This window comes from Gadus macrocephalus, chromosome 18, assembly GCF_031168955.1.
Source record: "Gadus macrocephalus chromosome 18, ASM3116895v1".
NCBI classification, from domain to species: Eukaryota; Metazoa; Chordata; class Actinopteri; order Gadiformes; family Gadidae; genus Gadus; species Gadus macrocephalus.
In genome coordinates, this window is record NC_082399.1 from 245,230 (window position 1) to 257,991 (window position 12,762).

Sequence of the window (12,762 nt, forward strand, 5' to 3'; positions counted from 1 at the left end):
TTTATCAGGAGGACCGTGTTTACATTGGCCATGCGTAAACACTAACTTCCTGTATACATTCATTCAGAGCTGGGACGCTGAGCACACGGTCCAGCCGTGGCGGGCTTCGGTTCGTGTAGAGGTCCTAAAAATATATTTTATAGCAAGATACCTTCTTTATTCCTTATTTGGATAACTGCATATCGAATTCCTCATCTTTACTTATTTGGATTACTTCAACCCTTTCTCCTAATTTCAGTTTGTAAACAACAGTCTATTTTATAAATTAATCTTGTGACAAATGTATCATAAATATTCCAACTGTGACGTTTACTGCCAAACTGCCGGTTGAATTAAACAGGAATGTGCTTATGTTTGAATGAGTGTTTAGTAATCTGTTCAAGTTTGCAATTACACACCCAAACCATGTGCCAATTAACACAAACTAGTTGGATAACTATTGTCCCCATAATCACCATTATATAATTAATCCCAAATGGAGCCCCCTCCTAATGTACTTTTAGTATTCTGATCCCAATCCTGGCAAACATTACCTCAATAAAAGTTAAAGAAATAGTAAAAGTGTCTTTACTTTGAAATGGACAAGTACAGAGGAATGAAACACCCATTTGATCTTGCGCTGGAACATGTATTATTACAGTAGTATAGCATGATTAGGACGTAAGACTGTATAACAATACCAAGTTACAAAGCTCTTGTCTTGCATTAAAAAGCATGAAGACAAGTCATGAATTACATCTTTCAAATCACATGACAATACACGTTATAAAAAACCGAACAATGTTGCGATTAACAGAGTGTGACGACTTAGATAAATAGTCCATAGCTTTTGATTTAAAAAGCATCTTTTTGGGTCATGCATGACCTTAAACCTGCACTATGAATGCTCTTTCCATCAGTGGCTGGATCTGGAGCCAGAGGTATGGCGAGGGGACCAACGGTGACCAGTGAACCATGAACAGAGAATGGTGGATGGTGGATTGGCCTGTTCAATTCTTGAGAAACATTGAAGTTCAGATATTTTTTAAATGCATTAATAAGCTCCATGCCAAAAGTTTCATAGTGCTGGTTTAATATCTAAAGAATGTAAAGCGGAATAGTAACAAAATATGTTTAGTGATCCTCCTCCTTTATCAGGCACTCTGGCAGGGCCTGGAACGCGGCCCCCGGCACCGCTAACGATAGGCCACTGGTCACGGCACTGGTCCCAGCACTGGGTTCCCCTGTGTTGGGGCTTGGCGGGCCCTCCATGGGGGGGGGTGGCGGGGGGAGGGGGTCTGTGTGCTGAATGGGATGGTTCTCCCTGGATTGGGTTGCCATGTTGGGATCGGGGTGTGTTTTCAAGTGCTTGCGAAGGTAGGCGGCAAACAAGAAGGTTTTGCCACATTGGTGGCAGCTGTGCGGCCTGCTGTTGGAGTGGATCTTCTGGTGTTTGCGCAGCCCGGCCTTGTTGAGGAAGCCCTTCCCACAGCTGCTGCAGACGTGGGCCCTGGCCTTGAGGTGCTGCTTCTCGTGCTCCTGCAGGTCGGCCAGCTGGGTAAACTCCGCCTGGCAGGTCTCACAGGCGTGCGAGCCCCCCGTCTTGGCGGAGGGGGGGGTGTGGGAGCCCTCGTGGGCCTGCGCCTCCTCCCAGCTGCCGAAGGCGGCGTCGCAGCGGGCACAGGTGAACCGGGGCGGGGCGGTGGGGGGGCCGGGGGGCGGGGGGGAGCGGGCCCCCGTCTCTGGCGGCGGTCGCTCGGCGAGGTGAGTCCTCTCGTGCTTACGCAGGCTGGACGACACGACGAACGACTTGAAACATTTGCCGCACTTAAAGGGGCGCTCGCCCGAGTGCACGCGCCGGTGCTTGTTGAGGCTGGAGCGCTCGGCGAACGACTTGTCGCACTCGGTGCAGGAGAAGGGCCGCAGCCCCGTGTGCACCAGTAGGTGGCGCCGCAGGTCCCAGGACGCCACGAAGGCCTTGTCGCAGCTCTGGCACTTGTAGGGCCGCTCGCCAGAGTGCACACGCTCGTGCACGGCCAGGTCGGCCGGCTGGCGGAACCGCTTGGAGCACTTGTCACACGGGTAGGGCTTGAAGCCCAGGTGGGCCCTCTGGTGGCGGCGGAAGCTGGACGGGTCGGAGAACATCTTGCCGCACTGCGGGCAGAGGAAGGGCTTCTCCCCCGAATGAGTGCGCAGGTGGGACTGGTAGGAAGACAGCTGGGTGAAGCCCTTCCCACACTGCTCGCACTGGTAGGGCTTGCTCTGGGAGTGGATGCGCTGGTGGCAGGCCAGCGAGGACGAGCGGGAGAAGGCCTTCCCGCAGTCCGAGCACAGGTAGGGCTTCTCCCCGGTGTGCGAGCGCTCGTGGTTCTTCAGGTCCTTCAGCTCCGTGTACGACTTGCCGCACTCCTCGCACACGTACGGCCGATGGCCTTGGTGGTTGCGCCGGTGCTTCCTGAACACGGAGGGGTCGGCGAAGCTCTTGCCGCATTCGGCGCAGAAATACGGCTTCTCGCCGGTGTGGGAGCGCATGTGGACCTTGAGCTTGGACAGCATGGGGTAGCTCTTGGAGCACTGCGGGCAGGGGAAGGGCCTCTCGCCGCTGTGTTGCGTCATGTGGATCCTCAGGCAGATGGCCTGCATGAAGGCCTTGCCGCACTCGGTGCAGATGAAGGGCTTCTCCCCGCTGTGGGAGCGGGAGTGGTTCCTCAGCTCCGTGGGCGTCTTGTAGGCCTTGTGGCAGTCGGGGCACTGGAAGGGCCGCTGCGCTGCGTGCGAGCGCTGGTGCTTGGCGAGCTGGGCCTTGCTGGGGAACGTCTTAGCGCACTGGGCGCAGGCGTGCCCGGGGGGCGGCGGCGGCGCCTTGCCGTGGGCGGAGAGTTTGTGGCTGCGCAAGGCGGAGGGACTCCTCAGCGCCTCCTGGCACACCGTGCATTTGAACGAGGGTTTGGGCTTCGGGGGACGGCCCCTTCCCCGCTTCTTAGTGAGCGGCTCCTTGCTGAGCGGCTCGTTACTATGGTGACCCTCCTCACTCTCTGTGGAAGGAGGGGTGTATTGCTCTGGAACTGGTTGGCTTCCAGGCTGTGGAGATGCCATGGTCGTTTATTGTAGATGTTTTGGAACTCTGTCGCTGTTGGGAAGTCAGCAAACAATTCAATAAGTGATCAAATCATGTAAAGTAAAATCATAACATTGGACATACTGTAGGTGTGAATGGATTTTCACTTGTTCACACTCCCCTCTTCATCCTTAAGGACATAGTTTCAGATCTTTTCCCAAGCAGGGAGAGCAGATACGGTCATCCCCATGTTCACTACATACCTACTGTAATACACAAAATATGTGCGCTACTGTCACAAAATGGCTGGCATTAGGACCTCAGGGACAATGAGCTAGTGAAGTTGACAATGCAACGACGTGGTGACTAAATGGCAAATTGTTAATAAACAACGCATGTAAGTCAATGCCGATCCTGCATTATAATCACATAACACCCCTGAGCGTCCGATCGGAGCACGGTGATGTTGTAGACGAGCGGACAGACTTGCTGAGTGCTCCGCTGTTGTTTTGTAGCCCTCAAAATGGCCGGCTCTAGGACCGGAGCGCTCTGCCCGTCCTGCTCATCGCGACCAGGGTTAGACATGGCGCATGTTTAACACACTAAATCCTATCCACATTAAAGACAGATCTTACCCGTGTTTTTAAATTGGTTGCCGATAAATCCTTGATGCTCTAAAATCCCAGTGAATGAGAATGTTACTATACTGCGTTAGGTGTCGCTTGGAAAGAGAGCGCCGGCGTTAGGACCATGGGGACGCCGCCTGCCGGGCGTTCAACTCGCAGCCTCTGATGGCACCGCGGCAGGCTGAGGCACTGGGGACCAGAGAAGTGGGCTTCACTCAAGTAAGCAGTCCCAACGGATTAAAGAAAAGCAATAACATCGAAGTGGATTCCTCAGAAGAAGGTATGTGGCTTTCTCCTTGGACCCACATTTCAAGCAATTTAAATGACATGTAAACGCCGGTAAACTACTATTTAAGTTATTTAACGAGCTGCTGACGCGCTTTTTACTCTGGTAAATGGACGGAAGATGGTCTGTGTCAGTGGCCGGGGTCAGTAGCTGGTGCCTGTGAGTTTTTTTTAAATTAATGTTTATATATTTGATTGTGTTCCTCGGGTCTATTTGATGAGCGCTACGCCGGGGAAGGATTTCAGTGCTGCACATTTCCTGTTCCCTAGCAACAAGACCGATGTGGAAATGGGGATGGAAAGGAAAAAAGACAATTGAAAGGGATTTTCCATTCCCTCCATCCAGAAGTAGCAGTAAATAAGTGTCCGGGGCGCTGAGGACCGTGTCGGGCGGCGGGGTGCGGTCAAGTCTCCGGTAACCGGCCGCCGAGGCTCCGCCGCTTTGTGGAAAACCTTTTGGTGCAATGTTTGTTTAGCTAAGCATGAAGAGGCTAGTGGATAGAAGCTAACGCTCGCCTGCTCGGTGTTTGGTAACTCACCCAAACATAGATACAGACTGCGACGCGGACCCCCGACCCCCGGTACCCGCACCGGGCGGCGGGGGGTCGGGATGCGATCCAAGGCGGTAGAAAGAGAAGGGGACCCGTCCTCAGCGGGCCGCGCGGGGCGGCGCTCTGTTGACACTGCTAACAGTTAGCAGAGTTAGCTCCACAGCTATGGAACACAGCAGCATTAGATCGATGTGTTATCCCTTATTGCCACTACTTTATTAACGAATCGTGTTCATTATATAGATAAATGTTGGAGGCCATATTGATTATAACCATAGTTATCTGCGGTGTGTTTTTCTCAGTTGTTAAATAAGGAAAGGCTAAATGGACAAGTTATGATGGCCGACTTCACACCGAGACTCGTTCTGCAATGTCTCCTATAATGTGGTGGAATTTAAAATGTTCTGCAACTATTATGATTTAGCAAGTTTACGTCTCATCCGGACTCGTTCACGACCGTCTAATTAAGATTGTCTTTTCGTCTCCCCCCTCTCTCCACAGCTTTAAGGGCGTGCTTGGTTCATATTCAACAGCTCTCCTCATGGACGTTGCCTGCCTCTTATCCGGATGATCAGTTAGACAACTTATTTCCCAATCTGCATGCGATTTGCCTTCCTCTAACGATATCCTGCGATGGCTGTGCAAGAGCCGGGCAGGACAAAAGGATTCCCTTGCAAACAGTGCAGCCTAGTATGTCCTAACATGCCCAGTCTCCTGGAGCACATGGAGACCCATCTGCAGGACGACGAGGACCGCAAGTACAAGTGTGACGAGTGTGGGCGGGGTTATCGCCACGCCGGTAGCCTGGCCAACCACAAGAAGACGCACGAGACAGGCTCTTTTCAATGTCAGATATGTGGCAAGGAGAACTCTAACACGTTGGCTCTGAAGAGCCATCTCCGAAGTCACACGTCCCAGAAGAAGTACGCCTGCATGGACTGTGGCAAGGCGTTCCGCCTAGCGAGCCAGCTGGCCACCCATGAGAGGGTGCACCTCTCCAAGCACGTGAAGGAACAGGCCTTCCGGACGGTGGAGGACGACTGCGAGGAGTCGGACCCCCGCGAGGAGGAGGAGCTGTTTGAGCAGTCGGGCGCCGGCGGTGGGCCGTCGGTGGAGAACAGCCCGGAGGAGGACGAGAACGGCCCCCCGGACCACGCCTCCGACGACCCGGGAGACCGCCCCTTCAGGTGCGACCTCTGTGACAAGTCTTACATCCACTACAGAAGCCTCACCAACCACAAGAGGACCCACCAGACGGGCATGTTCGAGTGCCCCGTCTGCTTCAAGCTGTTCAACAACATGGCGGCCCTCTACGGCCACCAGAGGACCCACCGGGGCCGCGGCGGGGACGAGCCGCCCGCCAGCGACGGGCCGTACGCCAGCGACGGGCCGTACGCCAGCGACGGGCCGTACGCCAGCCCGCCGCCCAGCCACTTCTCCCCTCACACCCAGGACTCCTCGCTCAACTTCTGCCACTTATGTCAGGTGTTGTTCTCCACCGACGAGGAGTTTCAGGAACACCTCCAGATGCACAACTCCTCGTCGGGCTCGTACGGCGCCCACGGCGACCCGCACGACCCCCACACCGTCTCCTACGAGAACAGCGTCCACTCGCCCGACTCCAACTTCTACGCGTCGCCCGTCAACAACATCCCGTCAGTGTCGTCCTCCGCCGAGCACCACGGAGATTACGACCACTCCGAGCAGATCTTAAGCAACGGCCAAATGTTCTCGGACTGCTCCGGCGGCCCGACGCCCGCCCCCATGGGCCCCCAGGGCCCCCAGGGCGCGCCGCTCCCGGAGGACAACGAGGAGGCGGACGAGGGCCCCGACTCCGGCGAGCGCCGCTTCAAGTGCGAGGTCTGCGGCAAGCGCTACCGCCACTCGGGGAGTCTGATCAACCACAGGAGGTCCCACCAGGTGGGCATCTACCAGTGCTCCATCTGCAGGAAGAGCTACCCCCACCTGGCAGCCCTCAAGAGCCACCTGCGGCTCCACAAGGCCCAGCCGTCCTCCTTCAGCCTCAGCAGCGAGGGCGACTGGCTGTCCTCGGAGCCCCTGACCCTGGAGGCCCACGCCGGCTTCCCCCCGCAGGAAGGGGAGGGCAGCGACTCGGACGGCGTCCTGGCTCCTGAGCAGGAGGCCGCCGGAGACCACGGCCCCTCGTACCAGGAGGCGTTCAGCCAGGGCTTCCCCCTGGGCCGGACGGTGCATCTGCCTCAGGACCAGCACCTGATGCAGAGGCACCAGTGCGCCGACTGCGGAGAGACCTTCGCAGACATCGCAGGGATCAAGTCCCACGCCTGCCCCCTGCACCAGGGCCACGAGGCCGGCTACAGCGGGGGCTTCGGGGCGAGGAACGGCGAGCGCGCCGCCGGACACCCGGAGGACCCGGTGGACTTCCCGGGGGTGAACGGGAACCACCGGGACCAGAGCTACTTCAGCGAGGAGGCCTTCCACCAACACGCCGGCGGAGAGGACGCAGACGAAGACGCCGACGAAGAGGACGAGGAGGACGGGGACCTGTACCAGTGCTCGGTCTGTGGCAACCGCTACACCAGCATGAGGGCCCTGCGGAGCCACCTCCGGGGCCACACGCAGGCCCACGCCACCCCCGGCAGCTCGGGGCCCTCCTCCATGTCCTCCCACGAGGAGCTGAAGGACGAGGGCGACATGATGATGATGATGATCTGCAGCACGTGCGGAGAGAGCTTCGCCAAGAGGCAGGACCTGCTGGCCCACCAGCTCTCACACAACCCCCCCCAGGCGGAGGTCGGGCCCCCGCACCCACTCTACGCCGACGGGGCGGACCCCGCGGCGGAGCCCCAGAGCTCCATCTGCGGCTGCTGCGGCCTGTTCTGCTCCAGCTACCAGCACCTGAAGAACCACGGATGTGGGGCGGGGGGGAAGGAGGAGCCCTCCGACGGGGAGGACGGGGCCCCGGGGGGCCGCCCCCCCGCGCCCGGCGGTGAGCAGCCCCCCCCCCGCCCGGGCCAGGGGCCGGCGGACGGGGGGGCCCGTCAGTACAAGTGTGAGCAGTGCGGGCGCTCGTACCGCCACGCCGGGTCCCTGCTCAACCACAAGAAGTCCCACAAGACGGGCGTGTTCCGCTGCCTGGTCTGCCAGAAGCGCTTCTACAACCTGCTGGCGCTCAAGAACCACCAGCGCTCCCACTTCGACGTTAAAAGGTGAGCATCGCTCTGCTAACCGTCGTGTGTGGGTTAGGGTTAGGGCCCCTGGGGGTCTTTATCTGTGGGCCGGCCCCTCTAACGTGTCCTCATGTCTCCTCAGGCACGCCTGTCATGAGTGCGGAAAGGCGTTCAAGATCCAGAAGCAGCTGCTGAACCACCTGAGGAGACACAAGGAGAACCAGGCCAAGATCCAGGAGCTCAACACCCAGATCCAGGCCCTCATGCAGCGCAACGGGCCGCAGGAGGCCGGGCCGCAGCGCCGCCTCGCCCAGCGGGGGCCCAACGCCGCACGCCGCCGCCGCCCGGCGGCCCGCGGGCCGGGCGGCGGCGTCAAGGCCGAGGGCGCGGCCGGGGCCGCCGCGTCGGAGGGCGCGGGCGACCTGCGGCCGTTCTCCTGCGACCAGTGCGGCCGGACGTACCGCCACGCCGGCAGCCTGGTCAACCACAAGAACTCCCACAAGACGGGCGAGTACTGCTGCTCGGTCTGCAGCAACACCTACCCCAACCAGCTGGCCATGAGGAACCACCTGCGCACACACTTCGCCTACAAGAAGCACTCGTGTCCCAGCTGTGGGAGGGGCTTCAGGGGGAGGAAGATGCTGCTGAGCCACGTGTGCGGCCGCCGCAGGAAGGAAGGGCTCAAAGGCCGCAGGCCGCTCAAAACCCCGACCTCCAAGTGCAAGGACTGCAAGCAGAGCTTCCCCTCCGCCCAGCAGCTGGCCGCGCACGCCTGCGCCCGGCCCGACGACGACGGGGAGGGGCCCGGCGGCGCCTCCCCCCTCAAGCAGGAGCGGCCGTTCACCTGCAGCGTCTGCAACCGCAGCTACAGGCACGCTGGCAGCCTGCTGAACCACAAGAACACGCACAAGACGGGGCACTTCAGCTGCAGCGTGTGCTCCAAGCCCTTCACCAACCCCATGGCGCTGCGCAACCACACGCGCATCCACACGCAGACCAAGAAGTACGCCTGCCTGACCTGCGGCAAGGCCTTCCGCCTGGCCAGCATCCTGCACAACCACCACAAGACCCACAGCCGCGCGGCCGCCGTCTTCAGCTGCCCCCAGTGCGGCAAGGGCTTCCAGGGCCGCTCGGGCCTCAAGCGCCACCGCTGCCAGCGCTCCCAGGAGAGCACGCCGCGCGCCAGCGGCCAGGACGCCGCCGCCACCGCCGCCGACAAGTGCTTCATGTGAGTCTCTGGTCTCTGGGGGGGGGGGGGGGGGGGGGGGCGTGGAGCGGTGCTCCCGGGGGGGGGGGGGGGGGTGTTCTACCGAATGGTGATTTAATTGAGTACTTTGAAGAATGTGTTGCGTGGAGTGAGTGAGTGGAGGTGTCCTGGTTGATTGACGGCCTGTGGTCCTGGTTGATTGACGGCCTGTCGCCCTGGTTGATTGATGCCTGTCGTCCCCAGGTGTGACCTGTGCGGCCGCTCCTACCGCCACGCGGGCTCCCTCCTGAACCACAAGAAGAGCCACTCGGAGGCGCTGCACCACTGCACCATGTGTCTGCAGACCTTCCCTGACCCCCTCACCCTCCAGATCCACTCCCAGATGAAGCGCCACTGCTGCCCCGAGTGCGGCAAGACCTTCTGCCTCATCTCGCACCTCCAGAGCCACATGGACGTCCACGCCAAGGACCGCACCCCCGTCTGCAGCCCGGCCCAGCAGAGCTTCTCCAGCCCGGGGGGCTACGGCGGCCCCCCGCCCCAGGGCCCCTACCTCCAGCAGGGGCTCCAGGGCGCCCCCAACGCCGGCCGCTACTGGAACCCGGGCATGGACGAGAGCCTGGACGGGCTCCCCAAGCTCATCCCGCCGCTGGCCCACCTGGAGCCCGAGGGGGCGGAGCCGGAGGAGGGCAGCGGGGAGAAGAGCCACGTGTGCGACCACTGCGGCCGCACATACCGCCACGCGGGCTCCCTGCTCAACCACAAGAACAGCCACAAGACGGGCGCCTTCTTCTGCGCCGTGTGCCAGAAGGAGTTCACCAACCTGATGGCGCTGAAGAACCACCGCCGCATCCACACGGAGCCCAAGCGCTACCAGTGCCTGGAGTGCGGCAAGGCGTTCCGCGTGTCCACCCAGCTCATCTGCCACCGCCGCATCCACACCAAAGAGAAGCCCTTCGCCTGCCTGCTCTGCGACAAGAGCTTCTCCAGCAAGTCCAACCTGCGGCACCACCAGAAGATGCACCAGAACGCCCAGGCCTACGAGGCCTTCAGCATGGACGCCAACAGCTTCATGGACCTGGACATGGCCTCCTTCCTCTGAGCCGCCACGCTGAAGGCTGATGTTCATCTTCCTATCGACAATTGTAAAGACTGAACCCGTTCTTCAGGGGTGCGCCTTGGGGCCCAGCAAAAATTCCATTTTTAAGACTCTTCTTGATTCTATAGAAACAATCAAGTCTTACCTCTCCCTGATTGGTCCACACAGAGGGCCCCTCCCCCCAGCCCCCCAGAGGGTGGCGTTCGGTGGACTACCTGACACTCTTCATTAACACGGTACCTCTGACCTCCTGATCAGAACCTCCTCCCAGTGCCTCTTTGGGAGTCGTTCCTCTAGATCTAGAGGACATAGATCAGATAGCTCTATCATGTATATTCCTGCTCCAGGGGTCTGAGGTCTCCTCTTAGCTTCCCGGCTCCTCTCAGTGACATCATATACAAAATGGATGTATTTAATAATTTATTCCTGTTCTACTGATTTAATTTCTTTCATTGTATGTTTGTTCGAAAGAACCTTTTTATGAATGTTTTAAGAGAACAGAAGCAGTCTTTTCTAGGTGAGACTCCGTAGCCTTTGAGCTGCCGTCCGTCAGGAGGTGGACTCAGTCCTGTTAAGACTGAAGGCAGACCCCCATGAGCAACACTCAGGAAGCCTTCTGAAGGGACGCGCCTGATGGGAACATGTAGATAATGACATTAGAGGAATGGGATGGGAACCCTTTCCCTGGGCTCCGTCTCGTCTGTCCGTCTGTCTCCCTCCTTGGTTGCATGCTCTTCACTTCGCCCTCGCCAAATGGTTTTGAGTTGATGATCGTTTTATCAGACGTTCCAGTGCCTCCGATGTCGGGCAGTTGTAGCAAATCACCATCGGGTTCAAGTGTCAAATGATCTCTGAGGCTTTTGGTTTTGTTGAATTCCTCTATTGTACTCCTCGCCAGTTGTCATCCTCTCGGATGCAAACGCTTGGCCTCACAGGCTTTCTTCCGTCACTCAAAATGTTTTGTACCCTTTAGTTCTGCTGGTTGATGCATTTCCTATTATGCTTGGGAATTATTTTGAAGAGGAAGAGCCAGTGTTCTCCTGCTTGGTTTCACTCCTCGCCTGACAAGGGCGCGTTATTGTGGAGTTTGGTTTGAAAACGCCAAATGAACCGAGTGCCTGTTCCATCCAGTGTTTCTTTGACACGTTTTGTCTTGTGAATGAAAAGGCAGATCACACTTTACTTTCAAATGGAGACCAAAACCATTTGCTTTACTTTATGCCTTACTCTTTCCGTTTATTATGAATATTTACATATGTTGGTCACTGCTCAGATGTATAAAGATACCTCATTGAAACCCTGCCTACCTAGTAACTTATCATGGACCCTCCTGCTAGAATATCCACTGTAATCACGACCCCAGATCGTCTTCAGAGTCCGCCTCGTAGATCCCCCATCATGCTCCCATCTGGGCGCCTGCTGCCATTTATTGGATTACATTTTTTGCTCTGAGATTTTTGGGTTCTTCAAAGTTTCAAATTTGCACAGGAAGTGATCTGTAGCCTGTAGAGGACTGCGTCAGGGTGTGTGATGAATAAGGTGCCAATGCATTTCCCCTGAGGAAGGCGTGAGCGGGCTGCCCACCGGTCCTATTAAAGCAATACTATGACGGCTCTATTCAGTACATAAGCACATATGTTGAATGTCTTTCCACTGTATTGAGTACAATGACCAAACCCCCGTGTACACTTGATAAAGACGACTGGTCTGCTAGCTGATGTTCCTCATGCATGGTGAGACCCCTGCAGGGCCCTGCGCCCACTCAGAGGGGGTCCGCCCGGGGAAGGCCCTCGGACACTAGCTCCAGCTGTAGCAACGCGCTGTGGAGCTCGTTTAAAACGCATGTTGTCAGACCACCACGGCGCCCCAGTAGTTTAGCATCACGGTGTCGTGTTCAGGGTCCATTGGATGCTGTATGTGGGTGTAAATATGGAGGGAAGGGGTGGGCCGTTCATCTTACCCACGAAGAGTTTCCTTTGCACAGGGAAACTAGTTTAGATATGGTGTAATTAAAAGAAAAAGCATATACCACACATTCTGATTTGTCCAATTTTCAGTGTTCAGAAACCGAGTCTGCTCAATATTTAATTCATATTTATATAACTATTTTGTCACTTTGAAGCGTAGATTTTTACTTCTTTAGTAGGATTATGAACTTAGTTTAGAATATAAACAGGTTATGGAACAATAGCTGTAAAAATTTAATTGAAAATAAACAATCCAAACAACATGCTTGGTTCTGTGTCTGATCCGTCGGCATCATCAACCCCTAACCTCTAACCTCCTCTGCTTCAATGATCCGTCGGCATCATCAGTGACGGTTTTAGGTACGGGCGAACCAGGCAGCCGCCCGGGGCGGCATATTTGTGGGGGGCGCCACGAGCAGTAAAAAAGAAATCGCGCTGCGTACTGGTTATCAATGAAGTACTACATAACATTGTGTTGGGAATAGGTATTTTGGCGCCCCCTCTGGCTGCAGGCGCATACCTGCTCGTTGAGAAGGTGCCGTGCACAGATGGAATGAAACCCCCACTGAAGCCCGTAGGTTCCAATATCATCCCACTGCAGACGCAAATGGGCGTTCTCGTGTGGTGGGGGTTCCCGTTTACGCAGACTGGAACGCCTCCTTCTTATTCTTCGTCGCCTTTCTCGCTGAACTGTATTAAAATGTCATAGTGTACTACTCCGAAACCATGTAAATAGTGTTGAACTTCCAAAGCTTTTCAAATCTTATTTGGAAAATAACTTCACATGGTGTGTCTTTTTACAATTTATTACCAGCATTCGTAGTGTTGATCAGCAGTGAAATAG

At 56.7% G+C, this 12,762-nt stretch overlaps 2 protein-coding genes across 5 annotated transcripts; one reads left to right on the forward strand and one right to left on the reverse strand.

Moving 5' to 3' along the window:
• Positions 1-544: 544 nt before the first annotated feature.
• On the reverse strand, positions 545-4,623 carry znf668 (zinc finger protein 668). Of its 2 annotated transcripts, none has more exons than XM_060036026.1 (2): positions 4,488-4,623; positions 545-3,109 (listed from the first exon to the last, which is right to left on the reverse strand). In XM_060036026.1, exon 2 carries the CDS (start codon positions 3,073-3,075, stop codon positions 1,114-1,116), a length of 1,962 nt encoding a protein of 653 aa, XP_059892009.1. In that variant the 5' UTR covers positions 3,076-3,109; positions 4,488-4,623; the 3' UTR covers positions 545-1,113. The 2 variants fall into 2 exon arrangements, with proteins under 2 accessions (XP_059892009.1, XP_059892008.1); XM_060036025.1 differs by lacking the exon at positions 4,488-4,623 and adding an exon at positions 3,673-3,813.
• Positions 3,803-12,181, forward strand: znf646 (zinc finger protein 646). 3 transcript variants are annotated; one of them, XM_060036021.1, is made up of 5 exons: positions 3,827-3,943; positions 4,295-4,363; positions 5,001-7,687; positions 7,791-8,876; positions 9,099-12,181. In XM_060036021.1, exons 3-5 carry the CDS (start codon positions 5,133-5,135, stop codon positions 9,952-9,954), a joined length of 4,497 nt encoding a protein of 1,498 aa, XP_059892004.1. In that variant the 5' UTR covers positions 3,827-3,943; positions 4,295-4,363; positions 5,001-5,132; the 3' UTR covers positions 9,955-12,181. The 3 variants fall into 3 exon arrangements, with proteins under 3 accessions (XP_059892005.1, XP_059892004.1, XP_059892007.1); XM_060036022.1 differs by lacking the exon at positions 4,295-4,363 and having other exon boundaries at positions 3,803-3,943; XM_060036024.1 differs by lacking the exons at positions 3,827-3,943; positions 4,295-4,363 and adding an exon at positions 4,752-4,886.
• The last annotated feature ends 581 nt before the right edge of the window (positions 12,182-12,762 follow it).

Bases quoted from the DNA above. Each gene is read 5' to 3' on its own strand.
- znf668 (XM_060036026.1), bottom strand. From the start codon at position 3,075: ATGGCATCTCCACAGCCTGGAAGCCAACCAGTTCCAGAGCAATACACC.
- znf646 (XM_060036022.1), top strand. From the start codon at position 5,133: ATGGCTGTGCAAGAGCCGGGCAGGACAAAAGGATTCCCTTGCAAACAG. The intron at 7,688-7,790 runs GTGAGCATCGCT...ATGTCTCCTCAG, and splicing joins TCCCACTTCGACGTTAAAAG to GCACGCCTGTCATGAGTGCG. The intron at 8,877-9,098 runs GTGAGTCTCTGG...TGTCGTCCCCAG, and splicing joins GCCGCCGACAAGTGCTTCAT to GTGTGACCTGTGCGGCCGCT.